Source organism: Mixophyes fleayi, chromosome 1 (assembly GCF_038048845.1).
Source record: "Mixophyes fleayi isolate aMixFle1 chromosome 1, aMixFle1.hap1, whole genome shotgun sequence".
In the NCBI taxonomy this organism is placed as follows: domain Eukaryota; kingdom Metazoa; phylum Chordata; class Amphibia; order Anura; family Limnodynastidae; genus Mixophyes; species Mixophyes fleayi.
Genome location: NC_134402.1, coordinates 189,102,584 through 189,123,143, shown reverse-complemented (window position 1 = coordinate 189,123,143; position 20,560 = coordinate 189,102,584). Strand labels below are relative to the sequence as shown.

General features: G+C 42.2%; 1 protein-coding gene across 1 annotated transcript in view; it reads left to right on the top strand.

Moving 5' to 3' along the window:
* Positions 1-15,122, top strand: part of MLLT1 (MLLT1 super elongation complex subunit) — a 37,652-nt gene extending 22,530 nt beyond the window's left edge. The window contains exons 10-12 of the mRNA XM_075204667.1: positions 7,163-7,234; positions 7,340-7,411; positions 12,649-15,122. Of these exons, the coding sequence (XP_075060768.1) occupies positions 7,163-7,234; positions 7,340-7,411; positions 12,649-12,777 (273 nt within the window). The 3' untranslated portion in view covers positions 12,778-15,122. The remainder of the gene's footprint in view (positions 1-7,162; positions 7,235-7,339; positions 7,412-12,648) is intronic.
* The last annotated feature ends 5,438 nt before the right edge of the window (positions 15,123-20,560 follow it).

Sequence of the window (20,560 nt, the reverse complement as noted above, 5' to 3'; positions counted from 1 at the left end):
ATCTCTGAGAGGAGTGGATTGTAAATATGACTATTTACACTGTAAAAAACACTATGATGTAGTAAGGAGCATGTTCATACAAATCATTACAATTACTTGAATATTAAACTGTTGCCTGGAATACACTAGTTATTATAGTTTTCATACATTATTCTTAGACAGTGTCTAGAAGTTTCTTGCTAGCGGCAGTGCAAAGATTAAGAATAAATTCATAAATAAAGATTTTAGAACCTCCGTTGAAACCTATCTGGTGAGTTATTACATAATGCGTTTTACCTCTAATTAGTCTAGGCGTAGAATCTGCTTAAACTCAATGTGTAAGGAGGCAGCAATGCTAAAATACATTGTGCCTTCAAAAAAAATGGCTACTAATAACATTCACAAACATATGTATATATTTCAGGAATATGTCCATTGTTTGGGTAGATGGGTGAATGCAGTAGAAGGTTGTTTTTTTTTGTTTTGTTTTTTTTTAAAACCTTACATCCTATCTTTTTGAAGAACAACCTCACCTACTCTTAAATTCATAAAGGAGAATTTACCTTTCCCAAATTTGCTGATCCATAAGTGGCCCATCCCATGCACACTTCCTCTTTAGTTAACCAGATTTCTCTTTCATCCAGTCTGGGGGACATTGCTTACCATGGGGTTGTGGAGGGGAGCACGGGAGTTGGCACCTAGCTAGTTAAGTTTTACACTGCTGACAGACCCCTCCCCTCTACAATCCCCCTGCCCCTTCCTGTTCAGTTTTTTTTAAGGTGCCCATGGAGTTGGGCTGTGTTTTAGTACTGCTAGTGTTTTTTTTATTTTATTTTCACTTAATTTTATTTTATTAGATTCCTTTTTTAATAGGAAGCTCTTCTTTTGGTGGCAGACCTGGGACTGTGTTCTAGTATAGAGAACACACTCCCAGAACTGCAGCGCAGGCACTGCTCTGTCAGATGAGAGCCAGAGGCGGTGAGACAGGCGTTGGACCTCCCAGAACCGGAGGATCCTACTCCTAGAGACAGAAGTCTGTTTAAGAAGGCCAAGAGGAAGGCTATCCGTTTTCCGCCTTCTGTAGAACTCAGAGATATTGCAGAGGGAGCCTGGAAACAGCCTGATAAAAGGTTCTCTGTTCCCAGGAGATTCTCTTCACCTGTATCCATTGCAGGAGGAAGACGTGGCTCGCTGGGAGAGTATTCCTAAGGTAGATATTTCAGTAGCCCCTTTGGCCAGACACACTTTACTACCAGTCCCAGGTTCAGCAACTCTGCAAGATGCCACTGATCGCAGAGTGGAATCACAGCTGAAATCCATATTTGTGGCAGCGGGTTCTTACTTTAGGCCCACATTTGCTTCAGCCTGGGTTGCTAAAGCCATGGAAACATGGACAGACCAACTGGCAGAGGCCTCACAGGACTCTGATTTACTTCCCCTGGCTTTACATTTAAAAGAGGCATCGGGGTACCTTTATGAGGCGGCCCAGAACTCAGCGTCTGTGTCCTCCTCTATTCAGGCTGCATCTATTTCAGCTAGAAGAACCTTATGGCTGAAATCCTGGGAAGGAGATTCGGAATCAAAAAAGTCTGTTGAAACCATTCCTTTTTCAGCAGCAGGTTTGTTCGGCCCGGAATTGGATACTATGATCTCACAGGCAATAGGGGTCAAAAGCACTTCCTTGCCAGTATTCTCTAGTAGGGGCAGGAACCCTCGGGTCAGCTCCTTTCGTCAGCCCTTTCGGGGGACCTCCTTGCCTAGAGGACAGTCATTTAGAGGTAGACAACCAAATGCTTGAGGCTCCTCTGTCAGGGGAAGATCCTCGTTTGCAGCTAGGCGCCAGGCCTCCAAGACCCAGGAGAAGCCTGCATCCTGACGACCACTCTATTCTGCCGAAGGTGGCGCCAGTGGAGGGACGTCTGTCTTTGTTTCAGGAACAGTGGGCAGCGTCCTCCCAAGACCCTTGGATTCGGGGCATTATATCAAGCGGGTACATGATAGACCTGCTGGGTCCGGTACCACATCGTTTCTTCATAACCCTGCTACCCTGAGATCCAACAAGAAGACAGGCAATACAGGCCTTTGTCGCCTCTCTTCTTTCGCAAAGAGTCATCTGCAGGGTCCCAGACGACCAGAAGGGACAGGGGTTTTATTCAAATCTGTTCCTGGTCAAGAAGCGGGACGGGACCTTTCGACCCATCTTAAACCTAAAGAACCTCAATGTGCACTTACGGGTGGACAGATTTCGCATGGAATCCCTGAGGTCGGTAATAAACGGCTTAGAGAAGGATCAGTTTATGGCTTCCATAGACATAAAAGACGCATACCTCCACGTTCCCATTTGGAGTGACCATCAGTCTCTCCTAAGATTCACAGTGGGGTCCTCCCACTATCAGTTTCGGGCTCTTCCCTTCGGCCTCTCCACAGCGCCGAGGGTTTTCATGAAGATCATGTCAGTGATGGCAGCGTGTCTTCACCTAAAGGGAGTTCAGGTCGTGTCTTATTTGGACGATCTGCTCATCAAATCCTCCTCAGAGATTTGCTTACGTCAGCACTTATCCCTCACCTTGGTGGTTCTCGAGGGCCATGGATGGCTGATAAACTTAAAGAAATCCCAGGTGGTTCCGTGTCAACGCATGGTTTTCCTAGGGCTCATCATGGACACCAGCCAGCAAAAGGTGTTCCTGCCTGCCGAAAAGATCGGTTCAATTCGGAGTATAACATCTCAGGTCTTGTCTTCTCCCAGCCCCTCAGTACACTTGTGCATGCGGCTGCTGGGAAAGATGGTGGCCTCCTTCGAGACCATCCCTTTCGGTCGAGGTCATTCTCGATGCTTCCAGTGGGATCTGTTGACAAAATGGTCAGGATCCCACCTACGCTTGGATCTCCAGAGGATCTCGCTGTCTCCGAGGGCGAGAGAATCGCTCCAGTGGTGGCTGATTTCAGGATCACATGGCGGTAGGTAGGTCCTTTGCTCCATGGTCATGGATCATAGCCACAACAGACGCCAGCCTGAGAGGTTGGGAGCGGTGGTCCTGCACCTCAGGCTACAGGGGCTCTGGTCAGTTCAGGAATCGGCCTTATCAATCAACACGTTGGAATTGAAGGCAATTCTTATAGCTCTTCGGGGGGCTCAGACTCTCCTTCAGGGCCACCCAGTCAGAGTTCAGTCCGACAACGCCACGGCTGTGGCATATGTCACCAGACCGGGAGGAACCAGGAGTGCAGCTGCAATGCGAGTTGCAGCTCAGATATTCCTTTGGGCAGAACAGTACGTTCCAGCAATATCGGCTGTGTTCATTCCAGGAATAAAAAATTGGGAGGCCGATTACCTCAGTCGCAATGCGATGACGCCAGGGGAGTGGTCCCTCCACCTGGAAGTATTTCAGTCTCTAGTTCAGAGGTGGGGTCTTCCGGATGTAGATCTCATGGCCTCCAGACACAACAGGAAAGTTCACAGGTTTTGCGCAAGGGCAAGAGATCCCTTAGCAATAGTGGTGGACGTGATGTCCATGTCATGGGAATTCAGGTTGGGTTATCTGTTACCCCCGATTCCCATGCTTCCCAGAGTACTCAGACGAGTGAGGCAAGGCGGTCGGCCAGTGATTCTAATAGCTCCCTCATGGCCGCGTCGAGTGTGGTACGCAGACATAATATCCATGGCGGTAGGGCAAGGATATCGTCTTCCGGCACGAGGCGACCTTCTTCTCCAAGGTCCCTTTCGTCACCAGAATTTACCTCAGCTCAGTTTAACGGCATGGCTGTTGAAGCCAGCCTCTGTAGAGCTAGGGGTTTTTCCCCCAGTGTAGTGAACACTATGCTACGAGCTAGAAAACCGGTTTCGGCTTGCATCTATCATCGCATCTGGCGAGCATATATTAGATGGTGCGAAAATAAGTCCTGTCACACATCTTCCTTTCGTCTCCCCCGCTTGTTGGCTTTTCTTCAGGATGGGCTGGAAGCTGGCCTCCGTTTAGGTTCATTAAGAGTTCTTGTTTCAGCACTTTCAGTTTTCTTTCACCTGAAATTAGCGGACTTGCCAGACGTCAGGACTTTTCTTCAGGGAGTCTTACATATTCAGCCTCCTTACGTTCCGCCTACAGCACCATGGGATCTTAACCTGGTACTGGATATACTTAAAGGGCCTCCCTTTGAGCCATTCCCTACGGCAGATTTTAGGTGTCTTACCTGGAAGGTCGTCTTTCTTTTAGCTATTGCATCTGCACGTAGGGTTTCAGAATTAGGAGCTCTGTCTTGCCGGGAACCATATCTGGTTTTCCACGAGGACAGAGCGGTGTTGAGAACCCTCCCTTCCTTCATTCCTAAAGTCGTTTCGGCTTTCCATCTGAACCAGAAAATTGTAGTTCCGGTCTTTTCATCTACTTCCCATTCTGATCAACAGTCTATGGAAAAGTTAGATGTGGTTAGGCTCTCCGCATTTATGTCAAAAAAACTTCTCAGATTAGACGTACAGATTCTCTGTTTGTTCTTTATGATTCTAATAAAAGAGACTGGCCAGCCTCAAAACAGTCCATTGCAAGGTGGATTACGGGAACCATTAAGCAAGCTTACATAAAGGCTAACCGTCCTGTGCCCGAGAGATTTACGGCCCATTCCACCAGATCAGTAGGGGCGTCATGGGCAGCGAGAAATGGGGCTTCTGCAGACCAGCTTTACAGGACAGCCACCTGGTCCTCTGTCCACACCTTTACAAAATGTTATCAGTTTAATGTATTTGCATCAGCGGATGCAAATTTTGCTCGTAGTGCTCTACGAGTGGGGCTTTCAGAGTGGTCCCACCCTTAGGGGGCTGCTTTAGAACGTCCCCATGGTAAGCAGTGTCACCCAGACTGGATGAAAGAGAAAAGGGGATTTATGTGCTTACGTTAAATCCGTTTCTCTGATTCCGTCTGTGGGACACGGTGATCCCTCCCTTCTGCTTTTCTTCTGTGTGTTCTTGTTTGATTGGCCTTTTCTCCTTGGGCTTTTTAATTAACTGAACAGGAAGGGGCAGGGGGATTGTAGAGGGGAGGGGTCTGGCAGCAGTGCTAAACTTAACTAGCTAGGTGCCAACTCCCGAACTCCCCTCCACAACCCCATGGTAAGCAATATCCCCCAGACGGAATCAGAGAAACGGATTTAACGTAAGTACATAAATCCTCTTATTTACCACCGACAACTAATGGATGCTGTTACACAACCTGTAATGCAATCAACACACTTGCTGTGTACAGTGTTTTGAGGACCACACGGTTTCCACTAAACCCAACAGTACAGTTAGCTGGGATTGAGGGATTTCTTGTAGTAATTTTAGGGGTGGAATTATTCTTAAGCTTTTTAAAGGACACAGCAAGGAGTTTTTGGACACCTGAGTGATTAGGAGAAGCAATCGCATATACAACTGTAAACAGAAAGTTACGTAAAGTTCTGTTGAGTCACGGGAACTGTTACATGTATGTTTGTGAATGATAGAAGATGCCTTTTAATATTTAATCCACTTGTATTTTAGGTTTAGTTTCCCTTTAATAGATATAGCACTGAAATCAAGCAAGATGTCTTTAAAAAAACCCAGCCTGTGACCAGCCCTTGATGATGGAACTTTTAAGGGCAAGCAGCCTTAAGAGAGTGAAATATATATATATATATATATATATATATATATATATATATATATATATATATATATATATATATTCTAAATTAACTTTGTAATGCTTCTCTAAGACTATATATGCTAATGTGCAGTCTGTAATTTGGTAAGCTATGCATAAAGCTTTATAATGCTGTTCTAATGTGATCTGATCCAAGGCACAATGTGACATTTTCATCAGTTACGCTGCTGTGGGCATCACTGACCCTGCCAATGTGTATGAATCCAACATTTCACACTTTTCCTCTGCAGAGCAAGTCTGCAAGCCTGTCACTCTCACACTTTTTGGCTTACATAAAGTAGCAGTTTTATCATTGAATCCTCTGCATTTTTATGCTTTGAAGTTTAACACATTTCATAAAGTTTTATTCAGGTTTGCTGGCAGGAGAGTAATCATTTAAAGTAATGTGCTTTGCTTGTTCTGAGCTGACAGTGATTTGAGGGAAGTCTGCCTTTTATATGAAATTATTTGATTAAATAGTTATATCTTTGGTCACAAATGAATCCCAAATTATTTTGATACTAAAGCAAATAAAGTAATGGCTTGTATGCGTACTAAAAAAAATAAACGTGTGTATATATTCACGTAGACACCTTTCCCAGTGCTGAGTTTCACAAATGGTTAAAAGGAATGCCCATTTGTTGACTCCCCCCCCCCCCCCCCCCCCCCCCCTCACAAAGTGACCTCTTCCATAAGTAACTCATGCAACTAAAGATACAAATTGTCGTTAAAGGTAGTTGTGTCTTGAACGAAGGGCCTGATTGGGCCGGTCAGCAACGTTTTAATTTAACCCTAGCTCCTTCAGTTCTCCAGAGATAGACTGTATTACAAATGAAATCAGGTAGTTATTCCAGGTGCAATAATAGGGTAATAGTAAAGGTGGCAGGGTAGGGACCTTTCCTTTCCCTCCCCTGACTGTTACTTGTTAATGTTGGGTGGAGGGGGATGAAAGTAGATCTCCCCTTGGCAGGTAGTAGGCTAAAATGTTCACTGCTGCTGGTGATTTAGCATAAAGTACATGCCGCAATAGTGAACATTCACCAGTGTCTTTCAACTTCATCTCTTTTGCCATTTTAGCTTTTACAGTGTGTGAGAACAGTGCAGTCCTGGGGCAGACATCTTCTGGCTCTCCATCTATTGTTAGCTCGTCGGCTAACATGGCATTCTGGACAGCCACATGTTGCCTAAGCTTGGTTAAGTCATAGTTTTCTTTTTGGAACTCTGTTTTTGGCTTCCTACCCTTTGTTAATATCACACTGGAAATACCATAATGTGGCTGCTGTATGTGTTATGATTTAAAATATATTTTGAATCATTTCTTTATTGTAGTGTAACTCTCCCTTCAGTTTCTTGTCCCATGCACTCTAGATTGCAAGAACTCATGAGCAAGGCAATTTCTACCATTTGTATTTGTTTGTCACTGTGTTGTTTTTTGACCGGTTGTAAAATAACTGATATATCTGGTGTTGTAGAAATAAATGTTAATACTTCCCACCTTCTGCTTTTGTTTTGCTATCTCTTCCTGTATATAGAATGCTGGTCGTAGAAGTCCTGAGACTTGCAGCAAGTCAGAGAAGATGCTGAAGAAAGGAGTGTATGACAAGGTAAGTTCTTATACCCCTTTTAAAGGTTACACAAGCATCTTCTATAAATTACATTGTAGTGTTAACCTCTTCTCTTCTGGCCCTTTCTTTCACCTCCCCTTTTAGGCATACACAGATGAGTTGGTTGATCTGCACAGAAGACTTATGGCTCTGCGGGAGAGGAATGTTCTGCAGCAGGTGGGTTCATGCCTACGGTGACTCCCTGCACTTAGTATGTTAGAAAAGGCTCCCACACTATCACTGTCCTCTTGCCACATTAATGGCATTCAGAATTTAGGGTGAGAGGGTATATATTTGTCTGCTTAATAAGGTGGATGGACACACTGGTTTTTCCCTTGATAGTGACAGCCCAGTTCCAGTGATGTGCAAAGAACTTTTTTGTTTTGGCTCAGGGCCACCAGATCACTCTACATAGTCTTCAAAGATGTGTACAGTTCCCCATACGAAAAAGGACGTTGTGTCCAGTGAGCTGTAGGAGAACATGTCTGTTGTTATTAGATTAAAACTTATTGAGGAGTTCCATGACCATATACAAGCACGTGACTGCAGTAGTATTTATAACGCTGTAGAAAAAATGTTTTAGTTTAATTACTCCTGTGTTACATTGTGATTTCTTGTTTTTTTTCCCTGAGCGAAAAGAAAGCTGTCCTCCTGTCACACAGCTGTGATTCTATCTGACAGATTGTTGTCTGTTAGGGGAAGGGGTTGTACTATGTGTTTATCTACAGTAGTGTCTGAGTTACATTTGAAGGCGAAAGACAGGAAATTAATTAGAGTGAATGTAACACAGTGTAAAGTTTAACATTACCATCTGGAGTAGATGAGGAATCTCCAAACATTAACATTGTAGTGAAGAGTATTATTTTTTTGATTACTAGTGATGTCAATAGTTGGCAAAGATGATGATAACAACTGTTTATAAAAGGAATCCCTCCCCTCACGTTTTATAAATAAATCACTAAAATAGAAAATTATGAAGTTAAAAATAAAACATGTCTTTCTTTCTTGCCATTGGGGGACACTGTGATACATTGGTGCATAGACGGGCTGATCTGGAGTAACGGCACTTCAACATTCAAACACTTTGAATGGCGAGCTCCTCCGCTACTATGCACCTGCCCTGGGAACCATCCTCCATTTTTTCAAAGTGCCCTCTGGAGTTTTTTTTTTTTGTTTGTTTTTTAAAGAGGCTCTTGCCATTTTTAAATAGTTATTTATTTTCACTTTTATTTTATATTAATTTAAAGGCACCCAAGGGGTGAAGTGCCTGGTGGCTGCCTTCACCCTGGGTCCCTAACTGGGGTAGAGTAGCCTATAATGTGCTTCACTCTCCCCGACTGCCTCACAGCTCCTTTACTAATAGAGCAGTGCATGCTATATCCGAGCTGCTGCACTCTTCTCAGGAGTCATGGAGGCAGTCTGACATCTCCTAGCAATGAACATGTGTTCATTGCTGAACGTTCACCGAAGCAGTTCTCCCTCAGGGGAAAGTACAGCTTCAGCGAAGGTGTGGAAGCTCTTCAGCATGGCCGAAAAGGATACTGCTTACAGCTCCTAACTGGCACAGATGCCACAAGGTCTCTGCAGAGGGGGTAGACTACGGGCTTTAGAGACCTTTTAAGCAGTTTTAGTCTATTTATTTATGAAGCCCTGTCTAACAGGATTAACTGCTATTTACTGTAGTCTCATCCTCTGGGCCATCTATATAGTTACTAGGGTCCGCTGGAAAGTCTGTGCAATACTATGCCTACTAATTCCAAATGTACTGCTAAATTATCTTGTTGATAGTCTGGCCCGGTGTGCAACATGTGAGGTGAAATCCTGTGATCAGTGTTTGTTCCCGACTGCGCAAGCTGTCTTGGAGGAACCGGTTTGGCCTAGGTCACCGGTGTCCTCTATAGCCGTAGTCAGGTCTCAGTCTAAAGAGGTAGGAGATACTTCTCCTTCTCCCAATACATTACACATCCACTATTGGTGCTTCTCAGGCTGAGGCTGGTTTGGCATTCACTCTGGCCAAATCTGCCTAGGGTCTGGCAAAAGGCTGCTTCATTGTTGGAATGCCTTCTTGCTGCCCCATACAGGACTTCGGGCAATGTCTGGTTCCTGAAACTCTTCAGCTTTCCCTTTCAGAATCTGAACCGCCTTCGGATGAGGAAGAATGATTGCTTCAGGATTCTGAAGGGGAGGATCCTTATTGTGTGAAAGATAAATCCAAAATGCAGGATCTAGAGGAATTAATTCAATTCTGGGTGTCAGACAAACCTTGGGATTTGCTGAACCCAAGGTTAGGGTATCTTCTGGCTTCTCCCTTTTTAAAAGGCAGAAGAAACGGACTATTTGTTTTCCTACATCTCCCCAACTCCTAGAATTTGTTGCTGAAGCTTGACAAGAAGTATCAGATGCCAGGTAGATTTAAATCAGTTTACCCGATGCCTAAGGATGAGTCTGTTAAATGGTAAAGTTCTTCAAAGGTGGATCCACCTATTGCCCGCCTGACCAGAACCACTACTATTCCGGTGCAAGGTGAAGTTGCACTAAGGGATGTCAACGGTAAAACGTGTAACTTCTTTTTGCATCCTGCATATTTGGCAGCAGGAAGTTTGTTTAGACCAGGCCTTTTCAACCTGCAGCCCTCCAGGTGTTGTGAAACTACAAGTCCCAGCATGCTTTGCCAGTAGACAACCTGTTGATAGCTGGAAGGGCATGCTGGGACTTGTAGTTTCACAACATCTGGAGGGCCGCAGGTTGGACAGGCCTGGTTTAGACCAATCATGGCTGCAGCTTGTGTTAAGCTATTCAGACCTGGGTGGAACACCTAACTAAAGGTCTACAAGAAAACAAACCTATAGCTGAGTTGTTGACATTGCTGTTTCTGTTAAATCTTGCCTTTCTGCCCTCTTTATTGTAGGTAGGTTTTCTCTATGGCTACAATCTTGGTCAGCTGATGTGGACTCCAAGTGCATGCCAGAATCCCTGCCTTTTTGGTTCAGAGCTGGAATATGTTGATCAGGTTGCCACAGGTGGTAAAAGTTTATAACTACCTGTTAGTAGTTTCAAACCTAAGCATCCTAGATTTCGGTCCTATGGTTCCTTTAGACTGTCAAAGACGGATGGAATCGGGGGAAAGCCGTCCTCCTCCAAGAGAGATCCCCATAGGGGTCGGGGGTGTTGGGCAAATGCGGAGCTCCAAACCTTTGAATAAGATTTCTGCATGATGGGATATTCCACCACGATTCTGTGGTCAGAGGCCCATCTACTAAGATTTCAGGACAAGTGGCGAGCGTCGACCTCAGATACCTGAGTTTGGGGAATTGTGACTTGCGGCTATGTCATAGACCGCGTAGCCTTTCACCCGCAAAGATTCTTCACCACAGGTCTTCCTTCATGTCGCATCAGGAAGTTGGCGCTACAGGAGGCTATTCAAAAACTCTTGGCCTCCAGTGTTATTGTTTCAGTCCCATATCCAGATTGAGGTTTGGGATTTTACTTCAACCTACTTTTGGTTCCAAAGCTAGATGTTATCCGATATTAAATCTCAACACACTCAACCGACAGGTGTCTTTGCCCTTCTGGTTTAGCGATTGGGTCAGCCACAGATAGACCTTATGGCGTCATGTCTGAACTTCAAGGTCCTTCTCTTCTGCTCAAAGTTCAGAGACTAAAACACTGGATACATGGATCCCATGACAATCTAGCACCAACGGTACTAAAGAAACTCAAGGGAAGCGTAGAACGTGGTATTTTGACGTTCTAAGGATGTTTGTAGGTCCTCCTTACAGGTTGCCTCTTCGCCCAGATCTTCTGGTACAAGGACCACTTAGTTGCCATTGCTTAGGTCATCTGACTTTGACACTGTGGTTGCTGAAACCCTAATCTTGCGATCTCAGGAGTTTTCACAAAAGGTTGGGATGTCTATTATTAAAAAGCGAAAAAGTGTTCCTCTGCAAATTATTATCAGGCGTGGAAGGCTCACATACAGTGGTATTTTTTCACTCTTCCCGCTTTAGTCTATCTCATTTGTTATTTTTCCGGCAGTCTGGTCTTGATAAGGGTCTCTGTCTCTCTTCTCTAAACTGCAAGTTTCAGAGCTCTCATACTCGGCCTCCCTTTGTACATCCGGTTGAGCCTTGATAGCTTTATCTGGTGCTCAGGGCTCTTACTAAGGAACCCTTCGAGTCTTTGGATTCCTTTGATCTCCGGTACCTTACTTGGAAGGTGGTTTTTTAACTCTCCATTTCTTCTGCTCGTCGCATGTCTGAGCTGGGGGCGCTTTGCTCCAACCCCCCTTTTTGGTATCTCGCTCTAATCAGGGGGTGCTTCACATTAAACCCTCAGTTTTGTCGAAGGTTGTATCACTGTTTCACTTAAACCAGGAGATTATCTTTCCGACTTTTTATCCTCTATCCCAATCTTCTGATGACTCCTTGCATCTTCTGGATGTGTCGACCGGACGGTTTCCGTTTGGAAGGCAAATTACTTTTTTTATCCTCTAGTGGGGTTATCCAGCGTCTAATTAATCCATTGCTCTCTGGTTTGCATCCACCATTCACTTGGCTTATATTCAGGCCGCTAAGCCTATGCTGTGGGTTTGAAGTCTCAATCTATCAGGGCTGTAGGTGGTGTGTGGGGACGCATCACGGTATTTCGGCTGAGCAGATGTATCGGGCTGCAACGTGATCATCTGTTCACGCTTTTTCCAAATTCTACAAGTCACAGGGCTTTGCATTTCAGGATGCTAGCTTTGGGTGCAAGGTTTTGCACGCAGCTGTTACAGAGAAATCCCTCCCTTACAGGCACTTTTGGCATGTCTCCAATGTATTGCAGTGTGCCCCAATGGCAGAAAAGAGGCTTTTTTACTTGCCGTAAAATCCATTTGCGTAATAGGGGATAAGCTAGCCATTCAAAGTGTTTGAATGTTAAAGGGCCGTTACTCCAGATCAGCTTTCTATACCCCAATGTATTGCAGTGTCCTCTAATGGATTTTGCAGTGAGTAAAAAAAAAATCTTTTTTTTTTTTTTTTTTTCTTAAGCCCCATAAACTTTCTTATTAAAACTTTTTTAAGTTAAACTCTTATTAGAACTTTCTTATTAAAACCTTTAATTGTGGGGCTCACAGTAAGCACAAATAGTGAGATGAATTGATGGCTACACACACATAATGACCACAGTTATTTGCCAACTCCCATTGCTGATGAGAAGCTGATCAGTCACATTAATGTTCTTTTTATGCCATGTGCTTAGCAAAATGGCCAATAAAATGATGTGCTTGTGGGCACATCTATTAATACCCTTGTAAAGTAAAAATTACACGTGATAGAGTACAATTTTGTTGATTGGACTAATATTTCAGTGGGTACGATTTCCTGTGCTTCTCAATTACTCCTACTCATTTTGTCTGAACTTCTGTTTTCAAGATTGTCAACCTTATAGAAGAAACGGGACACTTCAATGTCACCAACACGACTTTTGACTTTGACCTCTTCTCATTGGATGAGACCACTGTCCGTAAGCTGCAGAGTTACCTGGAAGCTGGAGCAACATGACCCCAATGTAAACTGGGAAGGAAGGAGAGAGAAGAGTGTGTTATGGGGCAGTGAACACCCTCATTCCTTAAACTTTTCATGGTCCGTGCAATCACCTTTGGGATTGACCAGCTGCTCCCAGCAAATAGGATCTTTCTAACTGAGCCATCTAGGCTATTCCTACAAGGGGGATATCACTCCAGTGTGCAAGAGTTTATCGTGTGACTTTTTCTTTTTTACCCTCTTAGAGCGCAAGGGTTAGCAGGAATTTTAAAACCATGTTTTTCTTTCAAAATACAGATATAAATCCACACTGCAGGTGATGCAACTTTTAGAGATAGAAGTGTGTGGGCTAGAGGAATATCAGCATGGAGTAGGAGTATATGAACAATTCTTAGGCAGCACAGACATCTGTACAGACAGTAATATATATTTACATACATACACAATCTGTTTTTATAACTTTCATTAGGGCTGTATCTATACAGTAAGATTTTTTTATGTCTGTATTTTGAGACTAAGTGTGTAAAAGCATTTGTGCTAAACCTGCAGGATTTACTGCAAAAACCATGAAACCATAGAGGTATAAAGCGGGAGTGATTCAAATCCCTCACTGTGAATAATCTCTAGTAGATCCCCTCTCTTTCTCTCTCTCTATGTTAGGCAGAGAGTTTATTGTATTTATGATGAGCTAGGAGAGACTGAGCACTGGCTTCACTCTGTTTTGGAAGCATTACGGAACATTGAATCTGTAAGCTGTATATTATATATATATTATATATATGTATGTATGTATTTTATGTATAAGAGGGCCTGGAGAGGCAGACTATTACTCCTTTTTTTATTTTTTATTTTTTTTTGACGGGTAAGGATGGAACAAGGATTTGCTTTGAATCATCTTGTAATTTTACAATTTTTATTTTATTGAACAAGAGATTCAAAATGTACCAATTAAGAAGATGGTGGGGGTTGTATGTTTTTAAAAATGTAATTTGTAAACCTCATTACATTGTGATATTGGAAGGGCTTTTATGTACTTCTAACTGTATAGACTTTCTGAATAGCAGAAGGGTGTACAGGCACAAGTGTTTTAGGAAGGAAGAGGAGTATTTATATAGGACACTGCTGACTGTATTGGTTCCAGCAGGAAACCTCCAGAATTTACAGCTTCAAGGGTCATTTTGTGCCATTTCAAAAAGGCGCAAACAAAAGTAAATTGGACTGCCAATCCTAACTGCTCAAACACTTGCCAACACTACAACCTGCTCTCTCTAAGAGAAACGTGCGGATCATTGTGTTGACTATGGAAGACATCATTTGTGTCCTGGAATACTTCCTACTACAGTGAACATTGATAACTTCTGAATTTGAACAGAAAATGTTTTGCTGGTAGGATAGAAGTATGCAGTCTGTCCCTGAAATGTAAAACACTAATGTTTATTTTATTTTGATTTTTTTTTTAGATATTTTTATTGTTACACGGTACCCATTCTGGACCAGCATCGGGTCCCTCTTAGGACCAAAATTAGAATTTGATGTCTTTAAGTGGTTAGCCCCACTTTTTGGTCACTTTTTATGTATTATCTGCTTCTGCAAATCAATTTTGTCATTTATAGAGATGATGGACACATTTTAGCTTTTTCCCTGTCATGTTTTGTATAACATGACTTTCTCTCCTTTTTTAAATAGCAACACTACAACAGTTGGAGTTTTGGTTTTTTTTTTCTTCCTTTTTTCTTAAGCACTCTCTTCCCTGGGAGCATAGTACTGCACCCAATATACTGTATTTGTAAGGACAGATGTTTAGACTTTGGGTCTTCCACACAGTATTTGATTCCCTCCATTTGATATCAGTATTTGTTGTTGATTGCAAAATTTCATTTTCCCACTGGGATTTGGGAGCTTGGAATAAGGATGTATCTCTTCCTCGTGAAAGGTTGCCTTATAGGTATTATTTTAACACCGTTATATAATCAAGGGATTGGGAAATAAATCATTGTTAATAGGACAAATTTGTGTCAACCACTTTCATGCCAGACTGGGCATGTACCTATACAGTTACAGGCTGCAGACATAATGGTATTGAGCTCATGTGATACATGTTTAGCAATTCTTATTGGTTGGCGAGTCATGAACATACATTTTAAAATGAGACTAAGACCTCTATAATCAAACTGTTTTATTGTCCAAGAAGTATTTATTAATGTATCAAGCAAAGTAAATTTGGTTTTGAACCAAGCCTGATGGTTGGAAACTGTATTGCTAAAGATGCATAGATATTTGGTCTTGTATTATTTTTATTTTAATATTGGAAATCTTGCAAGAGTTTTTATAGGAAAAAATGAAATAAAGATGAACAAAATCTATTTCATTGCATAGACTTTTATTGAGTTTGTTAAAAGCACTACTGTCCTAGATACCTTTTTTTTTTTTCTTTAATATATAAATCAAATATTTTTTTATTTAACATTTTCAAAAACTCTGAGAAATACAAAGTGCAATCAAGAAACACATTCCTACTCTAAAATTGTTCTATATGTAAACATTTGTGACATGAAATTTGTTGAGCCGTCTTCTGTAATATATTCTGGTGCAGCAATTTAAACCTCTGATCCCATACACTTCAACTCCAACCCGACTCAGGGGCAATAAAGCAGTAAGCGAATGGTAAGTGGTCAGTAGGAGGGACCCAAGGGCAGAAAGGCACATATGTTTGTAGGTGACACACAAGCATGAAGAGCACTTATGTTTAAAAACTGACAGCTGCAAAGTTGTAATAGCTGCAAATGGTGGATTATTTGATAAATGTAACGTTTGATAAATAGCACAGTTACATGAAATAAAAATAAGTTATGACATTGTCAATGAATTGACTAATTTCATGTTAATTTACAGGTACCTTGATAAAATAAAAAAAAGTATAAATTATTTTAAAAAAATAAATAAATCTCTTGGAGATTCCTAACATTAATTATCTCGTTACAATGACACCTGTCGAGGGGTGGGATATATTGGGCAGCAACTGAGCAGTCAATTCTTGAAATTGCTGTGTTGGAAGCAGGTAAAATAGGCAAGCATAAGGATCTGAGCAACTTTGACAAGTGCCAAATTGAGATGTTTAGGTGACTGGGTCAGAGCATCTCCAAAATAGCAGGTCTGGTGGGGTGTTACCGGTATGCAGTGGTTAATACCTACCAAAAGTGGTAAAAGGAAGATTAACCAGCGATAGGGTCATGGGTGCACAAGGTTCATTGATGCGCGTGGGGGAGCAAAAGCCCCTTCTTCTGGTCCAACCCCACAGAAGAGCTATTGTATTAGAAATTGATGTGAAAGTTAATTCTGGCTATGATAGTAAGGTGTAAGAACAAAGCGTTCAGAGTGCCCATACTGACCACTGTCCAGCGCCAAAAGTTCCTGCAAAGGGTACGTGAGCACCAGAACTGGACCATGGAGCAATGAAACAAGGGGGTCTGGCCTGAAGAATCATGTTTTGTTTTTTTTTACATCATGTGAACGGCCAGGTGCTTGTGTGTGCGTGGAAGATATGGCACCAGGACATACTATGGTAAGAAGGCAAAGCCGGTGGAGGAAGCGTGATGTTCTGGGCAATGTTCTGCTGAGAAATCTTGGGTCTTAGCATTGATGTGGATGTTACTTTAATACCTACCACCTACCTAAATTTTTATGCAGACTAAGTACACCCCTTCATTGCAACTATTCCCTGATGGCTGTGGCCTCTTTTAGCAGCATAATGCACCCTGCCTTACTGCAAAAATTGTTCAGAAATACTTTGAGGCGGTGGTTGTCATTAGCGAGACTACTACAATGCCGACAGCAGGTTACCCGACTTCAGAAGTGCAAAGCTGTCAATCACGAAGCACTGCTAAGCACTAAGGTTTGAAAACGCCACCAGGCACAATCGCGAGGATTGAAAATGCCGACGGCAGAAAGTCACGTGACTTTCCAGGATGATACTATTAGTGGGGGTGTTAAGGGAGTAATGCAAGTAGGCGCCGGATGTACAAAGTAGAAGCCTTGCTATAAAATATTGTACATCCACTGCCTCCAAATTCCGCAGATCTCAATCTGATCTAGCATCTGTGGGATGTGCTGGAAAAACAAGTCCGAGCTATGGGAGGCCTCACCGTGCAACTTACAAGACTTAAAGGATCTGCTGCTAATGTTTTGGTGCCAGATAGCACAGGACACCTTTTAGAGGTCTTGTGGAGTCTATGACTAGATGGGTCAGAACTGTGTTGGCGGCACAAAGGAAACCTACACAATATTAGGCATCTGGCTTTAAATTTAATTGATCATCAGCTATCACCTCTATAGCAGTGTGCTGGGGGATCTCTGTGTGTTTGTTCCTTTTAGGATAACCCCACCCTTTCCCGCACCGGCTATAGCATATAAATTGATTGAGCAACTTCCATTTCTTTATTTATAATATTGTCTTTGCCTGCTATATGAAGTATAGAAAGAGACTTCAGATTGTTTTCTGCCCATAATATCTTTGCTGTCACATCTGACATCATTGTCTTGCTCTTGGTGCCTCTTTGCTTGTTTATGAAATTAACTTCGGCTCTGTTGTTGGAAAAGATGTTTGTGTTGTAGGAAGCACTGAAAATGCTGAATTGAACACCAAACTGCTCTCATTTCTAGAACATTTGCAGATGTCTTTGCTTTATTTTAGCCATGAGCCTTGCATAATTTTTGAAAACAGATGAGCGCCCCATCCTGTGGAACTTCAATCTGTTGTAAGCACTGTCTAATCTGGTTCTAAGAGAGAGTCATACCTTGACTTCTTAACCTTAGATGCTGCCACCAGTCTAGCGACTGCTTTGTGATCCTTGAAAAACTGACCATAAGGTCTAAAGCAGGTTGTCCAACCCGCGGGCCACATGCGGCCCAGCACGACTGTAAATGTGGCCCAGAAGGAGTTTTGGTTGTGGCAAGGGGGCAGCACTGTTAATGGAAAAAAAATCCTGCAAAAAAAAGAAAAGAAAATACTTACCTTGCGGTCACGCAGTTGCATCAGCTGGTACTCCGACTCCCTCCCTTGTCTCCTCCTCCGTGCGGCACTCGCAGTGAATGTCGGGCGTGATGTCATCACTCCCAACATCCATTGTGGAGCGCAGCACAGAGGAGTCACCCGCACGAGAAGAACAATCAGCAGCACAGAATTGGAGAAAAGAAGTGAAGAGGACAGGAGAACAAGCCGATTTAAAGGTAAGTTAAGGGGGATTTTTTTTATTATTTCAAGGGACGCTGACCAGTGAATAAAAGTCACCTGGTCCTGGAGCATCATGGACTTTATCTCCCTGCTACATACCTCTACTTGTAATACTAATGGGGCATTATATATTATTCTCTTTGGCCCATTATAAGTTGTTATCCCTTAACTAACATTGTGGTGTAATTAGCAAAACAGGTGACAATTTGGGGTCACAGTGATGTATATGTCAGGTACCGCAGGCCTGGTCAGGGCACCCTTATATACAATGCCTGTCTTAAATGCACTTAATTGATATTGCATCGAAACAATGCAAAAATAGTATAATAACTAGAGAGGATTTTTGGAACAGGGCGATTGAAAGGTAAGTATAGGGGGATTTGAAAAAAAAGTGATATATATATATATATATATCTATATATATATATATATCTATATATATATATATATATATATATATATATATCTCTTTTTTTCTCATATATATGTTAACTATGTTTTCTATGGTTTTTTGGATGATCAGCTATCGTTATTGTTAGTGTATCTTATGTGCGGCCCAAACCAACTTATCGTCTTCCAATGTGGCCCAGGGAAGCTAAAAGGTTGGACACCCCTGCTCTAAAGAGTCTAGCCTGTTATCCTACATGCCACCTTGCCAATTATCATATGCTCAACACACATGATTATTAGCTGTGCCTGTCCTTTTCTCTTACACAGGCTCCACAAGAGTACTATTAAAAAACAGAAAACATACTAATTGTCTATAATACAATTTTATTTTTTTTACATAAAAATACCCCTTTACTAGAGGTAACTCCCAGGTTTTTGGGAGTGGGCTCTGAATCCATAGTTGACGTGCAATTTTGTTAGCAAATAATATTGTATTTTCTGTAGCAGCAGTTTAGAAAACTGTGCAGAATTGCAGCTCCATACACCAGCACCAGCAAACTCTTCCTGTGTCCCCCGTCTGACATTTTACATTGCCTGGCGGTAACGTCAGACCGGCACCACTTTCCCGGATCTGATGAGTGTGCATGCACATGGCTCTCCTCTTCATTCTGCTGGGTAGTAAGATTTGAACAGTGGACGAACACAGCGCTGCTGAACACAGAAAGTGAAGGGGATGTCAGAAGAGAACCCCAGCTGGCAGGAGTTCCTGCATTAGAGTGGACTATGAAAGCGTGTCTTATCTTGCCATGGAGCATGAAAAGAACATAATGCTTTCAAACCATGACCTGAACCAGTATTGGGCAAAATTCCTCAAATACAATGTAAAAGACTGATCAACTCAAAATAATGCTTAAGTTATTGCTGCTAAAAAGTGGAACTCCACCTTTGGGAGTTGTACGAGATTATATTTATCAAATGTTAGAACTTGGTGAGGACTTGATGTATGCCTATTATGTCCTGCTATGTAAAAAAACATATTTAAAAGTGGGTGTACTTTTTCACATGACTGTGTATATGCTTTACACCAAATGAAAGTTGTTCACTCAATTTAGAAGTAACAACAGATGCTTGCAAGGGAAGAGTAACCTAGAAAAGAAACACACACACAAAAGAACACCAGCACACTGCATTCATTAAAAATGGCTAATTAAACTGTCTCCTATTAAAATATAAAATGTGTGAAGTCACATATTTATAATGTAGGATGCCATTAACAATAACTGCTCTGACAATGTCTTCACATTTGTTTTGCTCAGACTCCAGTTCCAAGATCATGAATTACAAACTGCAACATTCTAGATCCAAAATGGTGATGCACACTCCTAGCTAGACATATATCCACTATTTATATGTCGGTCAGCTTTTCCAGCAAAAGACATCCTCCCATAATTCCCCAGCGGAGCTAAGTGGGTTGACATGAAACCCACAGAGTACAGCTCCAACTCCTGTTACGTCTTAAGTGCTACCTTTTATTTAAAGAGTCAGCATCTTTTCTTGTCTCTTAACCTCTGGGGGTTGAGATTTTCCTCTGTTTGTGTAGACTTCTTTCATTTCAGTGTATCCAAACAGACTTGTTTATGGTCTTTTTGTTTAACAATCAGCAAATGTTTTGCAACTGGTACATGTACCTTATCAGGCCAGATTTTCATGGGTGGTAGGATTCCTTACATTCCACTCTTAAGATTTTTCTGCTGGTGAATCCCCCAATGTAGCTGCTATTTGTTTGCCACTTTGCCTGTTGCCTCAGCCAGTGTGTTTTTCTCGGTTCTTTAGGTCAGTCCTTTCTACAATGGTCTCCTTTCTAAAACATCTACTTTTTCCATAGAATTTCCCTAGAGTGTGAAAAATCACAGCATAGAATCAAGGGTTATGGTATCTTTGGGACTGCTACAACTACCATTTCCAGCCACTGTACCTTTACATTAATTGGCAGAACTGTACAATATGTTTTCAGTAATGCCATGAAGGACATGTGACATTCATGTAGGTGACAAAAAGAGAGGTTGATAGGGTCAATTCACTCCCAGAGTACACTAAATTTCTTTCCCACCAACATAGGTTTCTGGAAGAGATGGGATTTTTCAGCTTGTGGACTCGTGGTGCAATAACTGAAACATGACT